The sequence below is a fragment of the Heliangelus exortis genome, chromosome Z (genome assembly GCF_036169615.1).
Source record: "Heliangelus exortis chromosome Z, bHelExo1.hap1, whole genome shotgun sequence".
Taxonomy (NCBI): Eukaryota; Metazoa; Chordata; class Aves; order Apodiformes; family Trochilidae; genus Heliangelus; species Heliangelus exortis.
Genome location: NC_092454.1, coordinates 36,346,410 through 36,366,977, shown reverse-complemented (window position 1 = coordinate 36,366,977; position 20,568 = coordinate 36,346,410). Strand labels below are relative to the sequence as shown.

Here is a 20,568-nt window from a genome sequence, read left to right as displayed (position 1 = left end):
CAACAAAAGGTCACTACAAACTATTAAACTTTATATAAGGCTGACAAAAGGTCACTACAAAATATTAAACTTTATTTAAGTATTACACTTTCTTTGATTTGTTTTGGGGTTTTTTTCCAGGTATGCATAATGGTAAATACACCTCTCTGCTTTTGTATTAATTATGCAAACCCACGTTCATCTGCATGAATGTGTGCCAGTTGAAGGGTCAGGTTCTTCGTTAAATGCCGGAAGCCAGAAGCATTTCTGGAAGTCAGTGGTTTTGAAAGATTGTATTTTATATTGGGTCACTATGAGTATTGACATTAATGGTTTTTGATGTAATAAAAATATCTGTTGCTGTTATAATTGCTGTTAACAAAATAGGAGAATAGGAAAAATACCAATTCAAAGCTCTGATGAGACCTTTACTATTCCTCTTCAATTCTGTCCTATTGCAAAAGCATAATTCTTACATGTTGCAAAAATTGATTATTTTATGATTATTTTATGTCCAGGAAACTTATTGGTTTATATATCCTTATCTTTTTTTTTTTTTTGTTGTTTTGTTTTGTTTTGTTTTGTTTTGTTTGTTTTACCCACTAATGCACAATGTGAAATGGATTTTCCAAAGTTCTGGATGGCAAGAGTGACAATGACAGTTTTCCTCTGATCGTGTGGGAGCTGCTATTTTTGATCCTTCTGGCTAGTATGGGACTTTTCTGAACTGAAAGAGTACCTGATATTTATTCCCTGTGCTCTGAGCTGATAACAGCAACAGCTTGACTAGTTTCTATTTTTCTGTTCTAGCTCTTTGTGCCAGAGGTCTGAATTAGACTTTTAATTCCCAGGTTTTGATTTATCTTGTGGTTTGGCCACACAGTTAGGATTCAAGACTGATCCCATGCTTCCTGGCCTGAACCACTGACCTAAACTACTTCTAAATGCTTCCACTACTTCTTCCTGCCTAGAACACCTTTACCCCTCCAGGGATTTGAAGCTGTGTCTCCAGGCAGATAGATTTACATAGGCTGGGTTTAATAATGGCCTGTACCCCTTAAGTGTGTTTCTGTTTGAGACTCTGGCAAAAATGATTATATTGTAGTCACATCTGTTTTGTTACTGAGCACTTGAGGCTTCTATTTAATTAAGACTAAATTCAGTAATTAGAAGCAATGTCTACGTTCTGGGTGTTGTGGTCTGAGACTTACTGTAAAAAATACCTGCGTGTATGTGAAGAGAATGTACCCATCCTGCAATGTCTGTCAAGTTTGCTATTTACATCTTCAAAACCAAGGAGGGTTCTGGTGTCTGAAAGCAAGTTGGATGGGGTTTTCTTAAGCTATAGCCATTACTGAAATGGAGACTATCTTTGTTTTAAGCCACTGTCTCTGTTTACATTCTTTAAACAAAATAACTTAGATGAAAATCTAGTAAATAAATAAATACCGGATCAGACTGCAGGAAAAGGAATAAATTCAAGCAGTCAGTAAGTCTTCAGTGAGGTAATTTATAAATGAAAAATGCAATGACCTTTCGTATAAATCTCAGTATTCAAAAACTAATGGACACCAACATTTTTATTTCTTAAAAAAATTATGCAGATTTTGTATACACATGATTAATGCTCATGATAAACTTTGTGAACACGCAGAGGACTGAAGTAGGGCCAGTATTTTGAGTAACTGGGTAGAGTAAGATGTTCAAGAGCTGTGCTTTATTCAGCTACTTGTGAAAATCATGAATCTCATTCAACATAGCTGAAAATTATGGGGCTCCATAAAGCTCATCTTCTTTCAATCATGCTCAATGGCTTGTTTTGTCAACATTGATTTAGTGCTATACTGCTTTTAAAATCACTTCCAAAAACTGGTTTTAAGGCAGCATGTAGCTCTTAGTTACAGGTACAACAAATTGAATAAACCGAAGTTTTCCCTTCATTTACAACAGTTTAATTGCATTAACTATATTTTCAATGAACTTAAAACAAGGTATCTTGAGTGGAAAGAATGGTTTAGTATTTAGGCATAGCAGCCTAGGATTTGGCAGACCTCAAGGCAAGTCCCATCTCTGCTATCAGTTTTGTGACATTAGTTAGGTTTCAGAGTTCTCCTGCTTTTATTCCCTTTCTTTGAAATACAAGTATCAATTTGCTTGCAATGGTCTGTTTGGGGAAACTGCACAATAGACAAACACCTCCTGCACTGCAGAAGGTAGGGATCTTGCTCCTCTAATAGGAAAGAGCACCACACAGAAAATGAGAACATTTGGATATTGAGAAACCACTTCTTTAAGATGAAATTGGATAAGGCATCCAGGAGGGCCAACTGAGTCCTGGGGCGCATCAAGTACAGCACTTCCTGCCAGTGGAGGGAGATGATGGTCCCATTCTGCACTGGTACAGCCCCATCTTGAGTAGCATGTATAGTTCTGGGTGCCACAGTACAGAAAGAACACAGAGCTACTAGAGAGTGTCCAGAGGTTGGAGAAGGGTTTAGAGGGAAAGCTGTATTGGCCTCTTCAGCCTGAAGGAGACTGAGGGACCTCATTGCACCTTACTGCTTCCTCACTGGGGAAGGAGGAGGAGCAGGCACTGACCTCTTCCCTCTGGTGACTGGTGATAGGACCTGAGGGAAGGGTATGAAGATGTGCTGGGCTAAGTTTAGGTTAGATGTAAGGAAAAATTTTTTCACCCAGAGGGTGGTTGAGCAGTGGAACAGGCTCCCCAGGGAAGCAGTTATGGCACTGTGCCTGCCTGAGTTCAAGAAGTGTTTGGATGACGCTCTCAGGCACCTGATGTTATTCTGGGGGTGCCCTACACAGGGACAGAGTTGGACTTGATATTCCTGATGGGTCTCCTCCAACTCTGTAGATTCGATGGTTCTATGAAATATCACTCGAAATTAATTTTAGCTGTTTTCGTTTCTCAAGAATTCATAGAGATTACTTTTGGAACATGTGTGCCAGCTCTGCAAAGGCAGATGCGTGGGGAAAAAAATAATAAAGTTACTGTAGGCCATGCTGTCATCTGTCTGTCTCTCCATCTACCGCAACCTGTGTGCAACGAAACCCCGCCCAGGTTCACCGCGGTTTTCCCGGTGCAAGGCACACGTCCCCCCGTTTCCTCAGAGCCCGCACCCTCCCGCCCACCTCCTGTGGCGGCCCCGGGTGGAACGGAACGCACCGCCCTCCCTCCGCCCCCTCCGCCCCACGGGTGTGGGGACAGCCGCGGGGTAGGGGCGGTGGGGCCGCGGGGCGGGGGGGGCCGCCAGGAGCTTCGCTCCGCTCCGCCCCGGCCGCCGCCCGTCTGCTCACGGTGCCTCCTCATGGCCGCTTTGCCAATGGGCGGCCGGGGCGCTGCAGGGAGCGAGGGAGGTGATGGGAGGGAATGGGCGGGAATGGGCAGGGCGTACCGGGTGCAGCCCCGGCCCCTGGGGTGTGTGATGGGAGCCAATCGGCGGGGTGGCGGCGGGGGACTTTATAGTGTCGGGGCCGGGGGTCTGTGGCGGCTGCGCCATCGAGCAGGAGTGTTGGGAGCCGCGGGAGCGCTGTCTCGGCAATCGCGGTCATGGAGTGCGGGCGGCAAGTGGCCAACTTCGGGGCCGGGCCGGCGAAGCTGCCGCGCTCTGTGAGTTAGGGGCTCGGGGGCCCTTCCTTTTGTGGGCTGGGGCGTTGCGGGTGTGCTGCGGGGGCAGCCGTGCCGGCCGGGGCAGGCGGCTTGACCTGCGCCCTCAAGGGGCTTCCGCCTGTGCGGAGGCGCTGGGGCAGCGCCGGGGCCGCCGCGTTGGGTTGTGCCCCTCGGCCCCGCTCCCCCGCGGCTTCCGCGGGCGCCGACTGCGGAGCGAGAGCCGGGGAAGCTCGAGTAAAGAGTAGTGAAAAGATTTACTCTGGCAGCAGCGAAACCTCGTTTGTTCTTCCCTCCCCACACGAGTAAACGCCGTGGCAAGCGCGTTCTATGGGAAGCGCACCCCTAATGTGCTCTACGGTTGTTCTCCTGGAGCTTTTTCCCCATCTGAACATATCAAGGGTTGTATCAGCTTCGACATGGAAAGTAAACCCAGAGATGCATAAGGGATAGGATAGCTATGTCGAGTATGTTATTTTTTCAGCTGACGAATAGCATGGTATTTCCCTTAAAAGTGTAAATCATGACAGTCGGGTAGACTCAACCCTCTGGAAAGTTGCATCAGCAGTCCTAAATTATCTAGCTACATATGGAGAGGGGGTGGTGGCTGCCTAATCCTACACATACGACTTTCGAGTTAGGTGTTGCAGATTTTTTTTTCTTCTTTTCTTTGTTTCATTCATAGTTTTCTTAATTATTTTATGTGTGATATCTTTAACAATTTTCTGTAGGTAATCAATTTTTCTGTACAGCAATTTTTTCCCCCTCCTTCTCTCTTCATATGGAAATGTCCTTTGTAGAGCACGTGCTAAGAAATCTGTTAACTCCCCCTTGAATCCTTGGCTTCAAAAAGGACTTTTAGTGGAACTGCTGCAGTATCCAACTCCCCAACAGAGTTGGGTTTGGGGGATGAGGAGAGCACAGCTTGACTCTCTACTACTGCTAGTCTGGTTTTCCCTCTCTTGGAAATGCAGTACTCTTATATGGGCTACAGTTTCACCTTGGTTGTTTCACTTGGACTGTAGGATGATGCTGTGTATGAAATGCTTGGACTTGCTGAGGCAAAAAAGTGGACAGAGCTCTTTGTGGCTACTATCAGGCCACTGTGTATTGTAAGGTTTGTGCAAATTGTCAGTTAAAGAGTGTTAGTAACAGAACAATATTTTATCAAGCAGTTTAACCATCACTTTCTAATAGTGTGTTCCCTTTGACTTTTTTCCCCTTCTCCAGCATTAATAACTGCACACGAAACATGGTTGTTAAAACCTTACCATCTTTAACATCTAAAGGGCACCCTTGGTTCCGGTTGACCTCTTGGTGACCAGCTGTTACAGCTGATAGGCTGTGCAGATACCCTGTCAGCAAGGTACACTTCTTGCTCTTGCTGCTGTCCAGAGCAGGTACTTTCTTGGCAGATCCTGGGACACATGCTTAAATCCTTTGTTTTCGTGGCTTTTGTACTGGGGCTCACTCTCCACCTGTTTTCTTTAGGAGGAACTAAGAGTATTCTGCCTTCTACACCAGAATTTACTGAAATCAGGGGCTGTCTGTCCAGCGGTTAGGATCTCATTCTGGTTTGCTGCTATGTCAGAACTACGGAGAAGAACAGTGGAAGGAGCAGATTACCTTGGCTAGGGCTTCAAGCAGTGGCCTGTGCTTTTTGACTGATTCAAAATTTTTCTTCATTTCTTGCTTGATTTTCAACAACATAGAGAAGGCTGATGTTCAAAAAGTGCAGGACTTCATGCTGTGGGACCAGACCTTGTCTAGTTGGGTCAGTTCGTGATAGGCAGTTCCCCATGCAGATTTTATGTTGTTTTCCTCAATGCCTTGTCCTGTTCGCACAAGTCAAGTAAAGAAACAAAGGGTGGAGGTGTGGGGATGGTATTTTAAGATGCTTGATTAGAAAGATTATGCATGCAAATGTTAAGCATTCAGTAAAGGACTCAGATCCTTCCAACTATGTTGTGGTTTAACCACATCTGGCACTAAACCCCATGCAGCTGCTAGCTCATTGCCCCACCAGCAGGATGGGGGAAAGAATTAGAAAAGTGAAAAAACTTGTTGGTTGAGATACAGACAGGTTAAGTTAAGTAGAACGAGAAATTCCTTCACCACTGATCATCTGCAGGCAGGTGTCCATCCATCTCCAGGAAAACAGGGTTCCATTGTGTGTAATGGTTGTGGCATTTGTCTTCCCAAGGAAACATTTTCAAGGACAGATGTTCTCCCAGCTACGTACACAGAACATGATGTTGTATGGTGTGGGGTATCCCCCTGGTCACCTGGGCTCAGCTGTCCCACCTGTGTCCCCTCCTAACTTCTTGTGCACCCCCAGCCTGCTCACTGTCAGGGAGAAGCAGGAACATCCCTGATGCTGTCTGTGTAAGCACTGCTCAGCAGTAACAAGTGCCCCTGCATTATCAACGCTGTTTTCAGCACAAGTCCAAAAACAGCCCCCTACAAGCTGCTATGAAGAAAATTAACACTCTCCTAGCCAAAACTGGCACAAACTCCTAGAAATTATTCTGAAATCTGGAATTGTAACTGTTGAAATAACTTAGAGCATGTGTTTCATTTCACTACACTATCTTGTGAAAAGCCTTCAGCTACTAGATACCACAAAATTATATTGGTGACTCTGCTTCTGTTAGGCTCATTTGACCAGTGTCAAGTTGTTGCAGCGTGGAAGAAGCTGACACATGAATGATGCATCAGTAGCTCCAGATAGTGGAAATTTTCTTCATTTATCTGTGGATTTTTTTCTTTTGTCAGGTATTGTTAGAAGCACAGAAAGAACTGGTGGACTACAAAGGAATTGGTATCAGTGTTCTCGGTAAGACCTTAAAAATTCAATATTTTTCAGAATGTAGATGCTTGACCAAATTGTTAAGAGTTTTTGATCTTGGTGTTTCAGCTTATATTCTTTTCTTGCCCTATTTTGGTGACTTGTATGTCCTCCTGCCCACCTGTGACACTTCAGGGGCTAATTCACATTTATCCCACTCTGGTCCTCCAGGGACTGCTCCCCTGTACTTCATAGACTGCAGAGGCACAGCTTCCATCTCATCAGGGGCTGAGAGGAAATCTCTGCTTGGGCACCTTCTCCCTCTCCTTCACTGACCTTGGTGTCTTTGTTCTGTCATTGCTCTCACCTCTTCTCCTCTGTTCTGCAGCCTTTTTTATTTCTTTGCAGTTTTAATTTTCCCTTTCTTGACTGTTACTTGCAGAAGTGCATCCAGCTTGCCAAATCTGCTCAGCCTTGCCCAGAGGCAGGGCCAGAATTGAAACTGGGTGAGCTTCCAGCAGCTTCCTACAGGAGCCACCCCTGTGGTCCACCTGCTTCCAAAACACCACTGCACCAAACCATGACAATCTCTATGAAAATACTAGACACATACTATACATTTGTGTATATATGCTTATATATATAGTACTTTGCATACTGTGTGGTGAAACACCTCGGATGTGTAGCATCCTTCACTTTAGGAAGGCTGTCCTGTCATGAGGAGGGGGTGTGTTCTGTGCCATACAGGTAGCTGACTGCCTTTTCAGCCCTGGTTGCACAAAAATTTTATGCAGGAAATGGTCGGTGTTTTACTAGCTTTGTGCAAGTTTGGTTGCCAAGAGTTCAGCAGTCTCTTTTTGAGTTTGTGTTTAAACTGTACACCCTTACAGTTGGAAGAAAGAATATGGATTTAAGAAAATTAATTAGTATAAAGTGACCTTAATTTTTAATTAGGATTACTGCATGGAGAAGCCTTATTAAAAAGAAAAGAACAACCCCCTGAACCTTACTCTATACTTGCATTAGTAGAAGAGGACATTCTTAGAGTGAGGAAAACTTCGACCTTTCTAGGGAGTATTTTTTCACATAGATGAAGTTATTTCTGGTAGTAAGGTCATGTGGATTCCAAATGTGGATGGACTGTATTTGCCTGGATCTGGACAAGACTGGAGGTGTAAGTCTTATGTGGGTATTTAGGAAGGCTGAGCTAAAAAAAAAAAAAAAAAAAAAGAGAGACAGAGAGAGTTGGAATGGGTGCCTTCAGGCATTTTGGGTGTATTCCATGTATTACTGTTTTGCTTCATGTTGTTTCTTCTTTCCTTTCCACTAAAGAAATGAGCCATCGGACCTCAGATTTCACAAAAATTCTAAATACAGCTGAAAGTCTCCTGCGTGAATTGCTGTAAGTGGACAACTTACTGCTTGTTATTGCTTTATGCTTGTGCTGGTTGCACCAGTAATAACTCAAGTAGAGACCTTTCCTTGAAAGCATCTGTTTGTGTGTTGGGTTTTTTTCTGTTTATTACTTTACCAGACAAAGTATCTAATCTTGGAGAGGACAGTGGTCTTCTTTTTGTTTAATGCTATCCAAGGAGGGGAGAAAGCTTGCTTTCAGCATTTTTTTAATCAGAAAAATATATTGTATTTCTCCTAATACTTAAGTTGCTACTCAGAAGAAGTGTTGAGGTGAGCTAATGGAATTTGGTTTAGCCACTTGTCAAAGAGTCTTCTAAACTAACAGTGCTCTGTTAAATGCAGAATATCAAGTAGCATAAATCTTGTGTCTTCTGGGAATAATATAAATGTTTATCTCTTGCATGCAGAAATATACCAGAAAACTACAAAGTTCTGTTCCTCCAAGGAGGTGGATCTGGTCAGTTCAGTGCAGTCCCACTTAATCTTATTGGTTTAAAGGAGGGAAGACAGGCAGATTACGTGGTTACTGGAGCTTGGTCAGCAAAAGCAGCTAAAGAAGCAGAGAAGTATGCCAAAGTGAATATTGTTCATCCAAAACTAGGAGCCTACACAAGTAAGTTGATGCTTGCTTCTATCAACATGAATGCTTAGCTTTTTGAGTCACTCTACAAACGGGTTAAGCTCAGCTTCTGAGTTATTGGATGTTAATTAGAGTTGGCTGGCCAGCATTTGAAAGATTGCCTGCAACATCTCTCCATGTTCATAACCAGCAGATCTGTTAAATGTCTTAACAGTCTCCATCAGGAAAGAATTGTCAAACAAGGCTGAGCAGGTCCCAGAAAACAAGTGGCAAGAAAGTGAATGTATATCTGTAGAGAAATGGTCTTGGCTGTCTTACTAATTTTTTTTTTGTTTGTTCATTTGTTTCTTTTATTTAGCTGAGTTCTTAAGCTATTTGCAGGGATATTGCAAGGTATTTAATTTTCAGGTGCAATCAGTAATGAGTTTTCAAATAGAAGCAAATATGGGATCTTAACCTAATGGGCCAAGTAGATGGGAGTCTTGTATTCTGTTACCTTTTCTTCAAGGGTTCCCCAATATCTTCCCCATCTGTTGTAATAATTGTTACAACAACAGTTATTGCACAGCTGGCAGTTGACTCTGGAACAAAAGGGTCAATTTCAACTCCTCCTCTTGGATCTTGTTACTGGAAATGAGACATAATCTAAATGACCACAGTGTAGAAGGAAGAAAATGTTAACTACTGTTGAGGCCTTTGGAATTTTTATGAGGGAGTCTGTTTCAAGAACACCTTGATTGTATAATTTGTCACTGGATATACCTTAATTCATGGATAGGGACATCTCACTTCTGGCTTCTACACCTGATAGTCACACATTTCTTCTCTCTCGTCCAAATTACAACATTTGAACTGGGAAGAGTGGCAACAGGGAAGACAAGGAATATCCCATACATATTAGCAACTGGTGATAAGGAAACTAGCTTGGGAGATAATTTTATATCCTCTAAGGCACAGCAAGGAATCTAGCCTACAACTTCCCATTCTAGGGGTGTGTATTCATAGCTGTAGGTAAAGGGAGAGGCAGTAAATGGTGGAAGCAGTCGCAATAATTTTTTTTCCCCCCAGGTTTTGGAGAAGAAAGGAAAAGCAACTGTTTATTTTGTGCAAAACTTGTTCTGTGCTGTCAGGGCATGCCTGTGCGTTGCTGGTTGACAGAAGAAATCTTAGTTTTGTAAATCAGATTTGTAAATCTTAAATGGGAGATAGGTGGGTAACCGTGTGGTCAGCTTGGACAAGACTGAAATTCTGGGAATGCGATAGAAACACAGCTTTAGAGACCCTTGCCAGTGAAAATTGAGATGCTTCAGTGGTTCCAGAAGCATCAGGAGGATTCATTGGCCTGGTGCCTGAATTCCTCTGAAGTAGTAGGAGTAGTACTCCTAGAGTAGTAGCTTGTAGTCTGGGCTTGCAAAACTGATAAAAATCCCTTGAGGAATAAGGGTTGAAAACCAGAAAGGTGTTTGTCAGCTTAATGATGGCTCACCTCAGAATTTTAGGAACGCACTAGTATATTTCCTTTGCAGATAAATTGGACCTTCCTGATTACAAGGTAATTAATACTTCATCTTTACTTGTTACTTGTCTGCTGTGACCTTTGATTTTTTTTTTTAATTTTTTTTTTCCTACCCCAGACATTCCTGACCCAAGCACTTGGAATCTTAATCCAAATGCATCTTACGTGTATTACTGTGCTAATGAGACTGTTCATGGTGTGGAGTTTGACTTTGTACCTGATGTTAAAGGAGCAGTCCTGGTTTGTGATATGTCATCAAACTTCCTGTCTAGGCCTGTGGATGTTTCCAAGGTATGGTATTGTATGCAGTGGCTGCACAAAATATTTTCGAACTTGAATGCGTATAATTAAGCCCTTGGAAATGTCTGTATGGCCAGAGATGCTGAGCAATGAAGATAAGGAAATAGTATGTTGTTAGTTGGCTACCTGATGGTGGAAACAAACATCAAAATGTTGAAATTTAAAATTTGAGACTTCAGAGTCTGTATCCTTTCAGTAAAAACATACTGAACCGTGCTGAAATTTTGCTAATAGCAGACCAAGCTTATATTTCTAGTTTTTAGTCTTTGCTGATGCTGTAGCTAAAAAAGGTGTAACGTGAATCATACTTAGTCTGTAGATATTGTATACAGTTACAGTAGGGTACTGTGAATCAGAACTTTTTTTATTCTGCATCTTACATGGAAAATCAGTAAAACCTTTTACGCTGCTGAAGCTTCTTGTGCCTTACAATTGCTGTGTCTGTTTCCTAGATAATACAGAAGCAGAACATAGGCAAATAATGTTTGTAAAGTGTGTTAGGAGTGGGAAGTATTAATGACTAGTGAAGTAGTGTGTTTGACCTTTATCTGTGTGTAGCAAAAAGTAGGAGCAAGTTTTAGTGCATGCATTTTGGCCTTTTCTGATCTGCCCCTCTTGAACAGGGGGATTATGTTCCGAAATACCAGATTGTTTGAAATGACTGTGTATGGGTTTTTTTGTTTGGCTTTTGTTTTTTTGGTAAATTTGCTTGGAGTAGTGTGAAATGGGATTAAGGTGTCTTGAGAATTATTTGTGACTCCTAATGAAACACAAATCACTGGGAAATTGGTTCTGATTATCTTCCTTAGTTGAGTGAAGATAGATGGTTATAGTAATTGACATACCTGGGATAATAACTGTAGCTTTAATTGCATTTTGAAATCAGAACTCCTTTTAACTCTTCTTTGACCTACAGCTTGCTTCTTTTCAGCTTGTTCTCCAAGCTGTTCAGCTGAGTTGTACGGCTGTTATATAGTGGTATGGATGTATGAGTTGGTTATCAGATCTACTAGTCAATGCATGTATCAAGTCCTTCTTTTCTTTATCTTGAAGTTTGGCGTGATTTTTGCTGGTGCTCAGAAGAATATTGGCTGTGCTGGAGTTACTGTTGTAATAGTACGTGAGGACTTGCTGGGATTTGCACTGAAAGAATGCCCCGTGGTGCTGGATTACAAAACACAGGCAGAGAACGGCTCTGTGTATAACACTCCACCATGCTACAGGTAATTTATCCTGATGCCGAATTTCTTTTCTTCAGAAAGCTGCTGCACTGCCATCTGCTGCTCTTACTGGGAAAAGTTTCAGCTGTTGAGTATTTGCTTTCAAGTCACTGATAATGTGTGATTTGTTTCACATGAATTGTGTGAAAACATGGGGAGTGTCCAGCCATATGACTGCCGTAGATGTTTCATAGTAGGACTCAGTCATATAAAGGACATAATATTTTTAGAAATAAGTATGGTATGTCATAATTACATTGTAGAAGTTCCAGGATCCAATTCTGACTTAAATGAACACAGTTCAGTGCATGTAGGTAATTTGGCACATGTTCTTGCTTCTGGAACACTCAGTATAGATTTATTTTCTTCCTGAGGCTGTTCTCAGCATCTGAACTCCAGATTCCTGTAAAAGAGCACTTTTTCAGCAAAGGATTCTAGTAATTGCTTTGCTTTATTCTATAGTACATATATTTTTTAAAGTCCTACCTGTTTGATTAGCATCAAAAAATAAAACTGGTCTAGCTTCATAATCACTGCTAGCAGTCCAGATCATAAAATTGGCATATACCTGGTGATTTCATGTAGTCTGTTCTGCTTCTTGTGTATAGCTTGCTCTTTTAAAATTATCTCCTAGCATCTGATAGCTGGTGAAATGGAGCTTTGCTGCTAATCTGGAGCACTTTTATACCAAAGTCCACTAAAGTGATTATTTTAAAAAACAAATAAAAAATCTTAAGGCATCTTATTTCCCCTGAAGTTTTTTTAATTACTTTGAGCATACTCAATTATACTTTTGAAGAGAAGATTTCCTTTTGGCTCTGATAACTTGATAATGCAATCTCACATTATTAACACTTAATCTCAGCTCTGGCAGCTTCTTCATACGTGCCAGAACTTGCAACTTAAGTTGCCTAACAATGTCCAACATCAAACGAACTGTATAAAGTACAGTGATTCCTGTGTATAAAGCCTACCTGAATGACATTCAGTGAAATTTTGACTGATACTAATCTGTGGATCTGCTGATTCTCTCTATGGGGTGTACTAGTGCAAGTTATCTCAGTTTATCAAAGAGGCAGTTAATTTATCAAAAGAACAGTAAATCTTGTGAGCATGTTTGTTCCAGACTTCACAGTGCTCAACTAGTTTTCCAAAGCAGAATGCATACTATGTATGTAGACTATGTAGTGTTGCAATGAGGTACTTTTGCTGTCATCCTCTCTGCCCTATCTGCTGAGTACACCCAATATTCCTAGGGCTGGTGTTGAAGGAAAGAATTAACCTTGCAATGTTTGCAGATTTTTGTTTGTCTTTCTGAATGTTTGTCTTTACAACATGGGCAGTATTCATGTGTCTCTTTTCTCGGTGATTGATAAGACTTCTATTTCATGAATTTTAATTTTTTTAATTTTTATTCTGACTACCAAGTCACACATACTGTTTTGGACACCATGTACTTCCTTGCATATGCCAGGTTTTAAGTCCAGCCATTCGTGTTTTCCAAGTACAAAGCTATTTCCATCTGAAAAGCCAAAGTTCTTAATCTTAGCATTGACCACAGTGTTGCTCCACTGGTTTGGTTTCAAAAGCAAACCAAACTAAATTCTGCAGCTTTATTTTAGCCCCTGCAAAGAACTGCTGAAAAGAAAGTGCTGCTTTACTCAGTATCTCTCAGCAATATTAATGGGGTAGTGGAAGAGTGAAAGACCAGAAAATACAGTTGAAATGTTGAAAAGTTGAACGAACAGTCTTTTTTCCTTTCTGATCACTTTCTTGCCAGATATCACTTTGTGCTATCGACCCACATTGAAGTACACTCGAGAATCCAGAATGTAACACAGATCAAAATCTTGGCAGGGTGTACATCTGTTTAGCTTGGCTCTAAATGCCTGTTCCAGTTTTTGTAGGGAGCTGGCAAAGCTTAGTACTTTCTCTGCTCTTTTTCCTTGCATTCTCTAATGGTTTGCTGGCAAACAGGCAGGAAATATTAACTGAATTTGCAAAAGCTACTTCAGCAGGATGTTAAATTAAATTAAAGTGCTGCTAATGGCTTAACCACTTGGCACTACAGAGCTTGGCTTTTTGACCCTAATCTGCTTTACTGAAGTTAACAATGAATTTGTTAAAAAAAAAAAATAAAAAAATTTCCAAGCTCCAACGCTTTATTTTGCATTTAAAATTGCTCCAGCAGCATTATTTTGAGTAACATGAAAGAAGGATGAAATATTTCAGCTGGCTGGGATTTGTAGATAGTTCCAAGGCCAACTTCCTTAAGCCTTAGATGTCCAAGAAGTTTCACTCTGTGAAGGGAGGGTAAGAAATGAATGTGGCCTTGTTCATTTGTCATGGGTCTAGTCTACACAACATGTAAATTGCACTGGGGTAGTTGATAGTTTGCTCTCAAAGGTATTAGGTGCTTTATGTAAAAGACAGTTTTTTAACTCTGGTTGTTCTCCAGTCTTTCTGCAATGTTCCAACGTCTGACACAGGTATCCCCTAAGAAATTAAAAGTAGCCAAGTTTAAAATCTCCTTCTGCTAGACCTGTGCTAGGGAAACTAGTAGGGTAATGTTCTTGGAGTGCTCCCTTGGAATTTGTAATGAAGGGATTAGTAAAAGCAAACTTGTTGGAAATGTGCCATGAAAACTTGTGAGCAGTTTATTATGCAAAGTGTTGTAGTCGTGGGAAATGCCTGAACTTGAACAAGCTGAGTTTTGTAGCAGAAGCACAAAGGCAAAAGGCCTGTGGGATTTTTTTATGTTGCACTTAGTAACTACCATTGAAATTCTTGGTCCCAGACCACGTAATGCTAGCAGGCTGCCAGTTCTCTACTTAGAATTTGACTGCTAATGAATAATTATGTGCAATACATCACTATTTATTTTGCCAGTCTTTACTGCTCATGTGAGGAAAGAGGTCTTTTTGGACAGAAATGGGATTATAGTTTTAATTTAACCTTTGAGAAAAGTGGATTAGATTGCTGGCATTATCAGGGTACATACATTTGAGATTCACTCCTGCATCTTTGCTAGAGCAGCTGCACAGTGTGGATGCTGCTGTCTTTTGCACTAAGTGGGTCTTTCTAGGACTTGACGGTCAGATGTGTGGTCAGTGATTTGGCAGCCTGTGCAGCTTGTCTGAGGGTGTCCTTGGGAGCACTGCAGGAAACCTACAGGACGTGTCCTCGTGTGGTACAAAGGATTAAGTTTGGTCCAAAAGATTTGCATAGCATTTGGGTTTCAGGATGCTTTGTTTCTGTCAAAAAAACACTACATGTTTAGAACTGTAAGAATTTAAATAGTCCAGATTGTGAGTTGTTAATCTTAAGATCTCTAAAAGCAAACATAACATTTTGTTCCTGAAACATTCTGTCAATCAGTAAACAGGACTGTTGCGTTTTGCTGTTTGTTTTTCTCATTTTAAATAATCTGACTGAAAAATGTCCTTTCTTCTTGCAGTATTTATATCATGGGATTGGTACTGGAATGGATAAAGAATAATGGTGGAGCTGAAGCTATGGATAAACTTAGTTTAATCAAATCAGGAATGATTTATGATATCATAGACAAATCTAATGGATTCTATGTGTAAGTTGCTATGCTTTTCTACTTGGTTTCAGTATCTATTGCAGAGCCAAACATATATTTATAATTTTAAGAGTCTGATTGCAGTATATTTTTAAAGTTATCTTTTCAGCGTGTAGAGCTTTTGAGGAATCCTAAAATTCTACTGGATTTGTGCAAACTATTCACTTGTTAACTATTTAAGGATTAGTCTCATTCCGGTTGGAAGTTACTTCTTATCCTGTATACATCAGTTCTGAAGCATATTAATAACATACATGCTATTAAATAATAACATAAATTCTAAACTTAATAAAATCAAGGGGCCCAGGACAAGAGTGTACAGAAACCAGATATACAGAGCCTGGTTTGTATGTTTACTGAGTCTGCTAGGGAAATGCAGGCCAGGACAGAGAAAGTGGCTTGCGAAGAGTCACAGAGACCACTTTTGCATCATATTCTTCCTGCTGTCTTTCAGAAGTTGATTGTTCATTTTTCTCTGTAAAGCAGAGCATTTTTATTAGCTAATTATGGCATGTTCTCCAACACTTTGTGAAACAGTAAAGAAGATCTGTCCTAGGTGCAGAAAACAAGCAGTACATTTTTTTAAATAACTATTTATTTTCTTCAATAATTTTTTATGGTTTCCCAGAGCAAATTTAACCCTCTGATTTTTACATAATGTTACAATGTATTTTTGAACGCATGGGGCTCAAAATATGGGTGATTTTTGGAATAGCTGTAATACTCATCAAGCTCAAACTAGTAACTGACTGAAACTGCAATAGATTTTCCTTTGCTTTCAGTATAAAATCAGCAGTTTGGGGAACTAGTTAAGTTTCAAGTCAAAGTTAAGATAGGACAAGTTAAATTTGCATCTGATATTAAAACTGGCTTCAATCTTAATTGCCGGTATGTAGTTTAATCATAATATTTAATCCGCTTATCCATTCAATTAATGAGAATAGCTTTGCCGTTAGCATTGTGATCTAGATTGTGATCCCACCCTACTGAAATTCTGAGGGTTTTTCATAAACCTCTGTAGACAAGTAAGCCTTGAAAAAACATTTGTCATAATAGAAGTCTGTTGCTGGCAAGCTGGCCTGTAAGGCTGTGTGTGAGTGGGAAATGCAATAGAGGTGGAACGGTAAGTACTCAATTAGGAAAGCAAAGCAGTGTCAGTAACTGAGCTGTGTGCATCTTACTAAGCAGTGCAGTTAAGATCGTGGATTTTTAAAACTGGATCTGTGACTAAAAGGAAGACTAATCTGAATCTCCCTTCCCAGCTTAAATGTGCCACCAAACCTGTAGTATGCTTCGCAGGGGTAAGCCTTGTGGGAAGCCATGTAGCAAATGGGGAATTTTGTCAGCAAAGTGCTGTGTGCTGTTTAGTTTGCTTTCCAAAGCCTGTGCACCGAGTTACATCCGGCTGCTTAATAGCAACTGCATCTCCTAAAAAGTAAGCATAGCTTCAGCTACTCAGCAGGAATATGCTTACAAGGATAGGACTTTGTGAACAGTGTTTTCCTCGTTGTATCTGAAGCAGAAAAATTTGCATAGGCACATATTATCATTGAGGTTTTTTTTCTCTTCACAATGGAGAAATCAGTACAAAGGAACAAGAGAGGAACTAAAAAGGAATTATAGCAATTCTTTGTCAAATAGAAGGGTAGCAGGTATGAAATTTACATGCTTTATGAGAACTTATCCCTAATGGATCCTTACAAGAATCCACATTACAGACTTAGGAAAGAATAAAACTGGAGGTTTTGTATCATCTTTGAAACCAGAATCACTAAAGAAAAAAAATTAATTTCCCCCCCCCCCCATTCTTGTCTTCAGTGTAGTTGAAGGGATATTTTGCTTTAAACATGTCTTGAATTTTCTGCTTTAGATTAAAGGGAATTCCAAGAGGATGAAACTGTGATGGACCTCGTAGATGTAGTGGCCATGGATGGAATGCAAAATTTGTTTTAGACACCTTTTGTCTTCTTGATGTTCTGCTAATGTAGGAGTACAAATAACAGAAGTCTCGTTTCCATGTAGATTTCCATATGCTATCTTCCTTATGCTATATTCCTCTTCTTTTAGCTTTGTTTAGATGAATCAAGCTCATTTCTGGTGACACTTGTGACTAGCAGAGTAGAACCAGGTGTTACAGTCCTTGAAGATAGAGTAGAAACTTGAGACTTAATGAGAGTTTGCTGTAAATAACCTCAGTTACCTGGGAGAGCATAACTGATACTGTTGTGGGTGGCGTGGTGGCTTTTACTGTTTGTTGTAACTAAGTCTGTTTACAGACCTCCTGTACACTGGGGCAGTTTTGAGTATTTCAGGAAGGGTTAACAAGCTTTCCACTTACTAGGTTTTTTTATTACACTTAAATACACAGTTTTTTTTATTACACTTTTATTACACTTAAAAAATGAAGGTTGCTTTTTTTCACAGAAAATAGTATTTTCACTAGTGAAGGAATTAGTCTGATGCTAATTTACACTTTCTGGAAATGTATGTAGCTGAATTAGCACACAATGCATAATTTATTACATTCTGCAACTTTTCTAGATGTCCCGTGGAGAAAAAGAACCGAAGCAGAATGAATGTCCCTTTTCGCATTGGCAGTATCAAGGGTGATGAAGCACTGGAAAAGAAATTTCTTGAGAAAGCTGTGGAACTCAACATGATATCTCTGAAGGGACATCGGTAAGCATTAGAGTCAGATGAATCACTTTCCTGTGCAGAATAAACTCTTGCTACAGTGAAATAGCAGCAGGCATTTGTGCATTGACTTGCCAGCCTTTTTCACTCACAAACTGTTCCTCACATTGGTTTGGCATCACTTGGGAATAGCAGTCGAGTTGGTAGTTGGAGACTGCTGGTGGCTCAAACTGCTGCTTAGGTGGGGTGGTACTTAATGAGCTTTCCCCTTAGTTCTGCTTTCTTCTCCAATTGATCAGTCTGGCTCTGTGCAAATACCAAAGAGGGTGACTCTTGGGTTCTTATTGTATCGTTGTATAAAGCCTTTCATTAAATGCCTTGTCTAACTGGTTGCAATAGTTCCTTCCCAGGTTCCATGGTGTTTGTAGGAATAAAAATCATAGCTTTTTGCCACAGGGCTACAGCGTTGGAGCTCTAAATGACTAAGCACTGAGTTTCTCCAGACTGCAAGCTTGCCTTGAAAAATTAAATGTTGCTTCTCGTTGACACAAAATATGAATTTTATCCCTTTGAAGCAGGGGTTGGTTTTGAATGTCTGTGAATGTTGTTAGTGCTTTTTTTCAGAACTTATAAAAATTTTTCCTGCCCTCCTTTCTTCAGATCTGTGGGAGGAATCCGTGCCTCTTTATATAATGCAGTGACTGTAGAAGATGTTCAGAAGCTTGCAACATTCATGAGAAGCTTCATGCAGATGCATCAGTCATAAATGCCCTTGGGCTAGAGTCATGCTGCACATCTATGAAATAAAAGCTAAAGGGTTTGAAAGTGACTGTGATACTGCGGAGTGGTAGCACACAAATTGTATCTTCTTTTAGTTCCTGTAGCTAATGTAGTTAACTTCATGGGACTGAGTTTAATCTTGCAATAACTTGGTAGCCTTGGCTTCCCTGAAGGTGAGGATCCCCATACTTATCAAGATTGGTTCCTAATTTGCAAAACAATTCTTAATGAGTACTTAAAACATGCAGAGCATTGAGTGATGCTATGGATCCCAGTCTGTTTCTTCTAGTCACAAGTTGCTTCAGAAATGCCTTCTTTTCAGTAAACTTCAGGAGGCAACATTTGTCATAAGCTTCCTGTAATGCTTCACAATTACTCTTTGAAGCTAGAAGTACTGCTAGGTGTTCTATGAGGGTATCTACTTGGTTTGTCAGGTATATTCTAACAGTATAACACCAGTAGTGTTTAGGACTTAATATCTGTGTTTTTAACTTTTAAGACCTTCCCTTCAGGATTGAAGCTCTATCTTAACTGTTCCATGAAGCAATACCCATTGTGGTTAAAGTCTGTAGGACCGGGCCTTTTTTCATAATTATCATTTATTGGTTTAAAGCTAAGATGCATGAGCATGTAATTAAATCAACATAGAAGATGTTATGCTTCAAAAGCATATTTGCTTTTGCCAAAAACTTGTTTTTAATTTGTCAACCTTGTGGTGAACTGGATTGATGTATTTCACTTAATGGATCTGTGACTTTTCTTTGCACTGACTTCCTAGCCCAAAATGCAGCAGACTCTGCTGTCTGGTGCCTCTTAAGTATCTTCTCTCTCTGCTCCAGTATTTTCTTTGCCTTTTCATTGCTTCAGCCCCTATTGTATGTGGGGCTTTGCCCAGCTGCAGTAAATACAAGCCTACTGTTTCCTGTAAATGTATCACACTTCTGGTCCAATTTTCTAACTTGATCCTTCTGGCTCATTCCAGACTTCAATGCTCTGACCTAGAGGAGGAGCTGTTGTTACACAAAGATCTTCAGAGCATCCTCTGTTACAGTATTCTTGAGTTACTTTTCTTTCTCAGCTTGTGAATTTATTGCCAGTGACCATATAATGATACTAGCCTCCAATTTTAACTTAAGTAGAAGCTATCTGCTAGTATCAGTGTTCAGCATTACTGCAGCTGGTTTCATACTGTAAACAATTTGGCACAGAACGGGGATTTTTTTTTCCTAATTTTTATATAACACAAGTAGAGTGGTAACAATGTAATAATGATAACAATGTACTGTTCCTTTATTGATGGAAACTGAAAGAAAATCGGTGTTTTTGTCCTAGCATAGAGTTACATTCCTATCTGAAAAATCAGTTTATGACTGCTCTGAGTTTTTGTCAACTTAGTGTAACTCAAATAAATTGGATGACGAAAATAAACACAGCATGCTGTGAAGTGTGAGTGTATCTGAAGCCTTTTGGTGTTGTCATTTTTGGAACAATGAGAAGTTGTGCATAATGTCTGTTAGAATTTTAGATGGCAGTATCATCCTTTTCCATAAAAAGCAAACCTTCCTTATGTTTTGTTTCAATAGTCTTTCCTACAACTAGCATGGAAACAAGAGTGTTAACATGGGAAGGCTTTGAAAACCCTTTTTTCTCTGCCTATCATAAGACCTTAATCAGAGTCCATATTAAGCTTTTTAACTTTTTAAAGTTCTGCATCCTCTGAGTTTTGTCCACAGTAGCTGTGGCTTACCCCTCTTTCCAAAATGTAGCAAATCTTTCTGTTTTAAAATAGCCTTGCATTCCCCTTAGCAGGTGCTCTTTCCTGTGTGACTACAAAAAAGCATTCACTGCTGTGTGCAGTTGATGCATGAACCCAGCAGGGAACCTCTTTGCTTCTGAATTGTGCCTAACATTTTGTCAATTAAAGGTATTTTTCGCCTTTCTGGGTTTTAAAAAAAATTGTTTACAAGGAAAATGCAGAGTGAAGTCTACATTAGCAGGCAGTGACTGGCTGTCATGTGAGGTGGATGCAAGAATGGTTGGAACACTGTAGCACATGTTGAATGAATTAGTTACTGGAGATTTGTTTCAGGCTCATCTGTGGAACAATGCTTCCCTTTCAAGCTGCATCCCTGAAAGATGCAATC

At 40.4% G+C, this 20,568-nt stretch overlaps 1 protein-coding gene across 1 annotated transcript; it reads left to right on the top strand.

The window, feature by feature from the left end:
- The first annotated feature begins 3,383 nt into the window (after nucleotides 1–3,383).
- On the top strand, nucleotides 3,384–19,879 carry PSAT1 (phosphoserine aminotransferase 1). The gene is made up of 9 exons (XM_071730319.1): nucleotides 3,384–3,607; nucleotides 6,380–6,440; nucleotides 7,725–7,794; nucleotides 8,216–8,421; nucleotides 10,023–10,195; nucleotides 11,258–11,427; nucleotides 14,882–15,010; nucleotides 17,552–17,689; nucleotides 18,305–19,879. The coding sequence occupies exons 1-9, from the start codon at nucleotides 3,548–3,550 to the stop codon at nucleotides 18,408–18,410; spliced, it is 1,113 nt and encodes a 370-aa protein (XP_071586420.1). The 5' UTR covers nucleotides 3,384–3,547; the 3' UTR covers nucleotides 18,411–19,879.
- Nucleotides 19,880–20,568: the final 689 nt, after the last annotated feature.

Bases quoted from the DNA above. Each gene is read 5' to 3' on its own strand.
- PSAT1 (XM_071730319.1), top strand. From the start codon at position 3,548: ATGGAGTGCGGGCGGCAAGTGGCCAACTTCGGGGCCGGGCCGGCGAAG. The intron at 7,795-8,215 runs GTAAGTGGACAA...TCTTGCATGCAG, and splicing joins AGTCTCCTGCGTGAATTGCT to AAATATACCAGAAAACTACA. The intron at 11,428-14,881 runs GTAATTTATCCT...TTCTTCTTGCAG, and splicing joins AACACTCCACCATGCTACAG to TATTTATATCATGGGATTGG.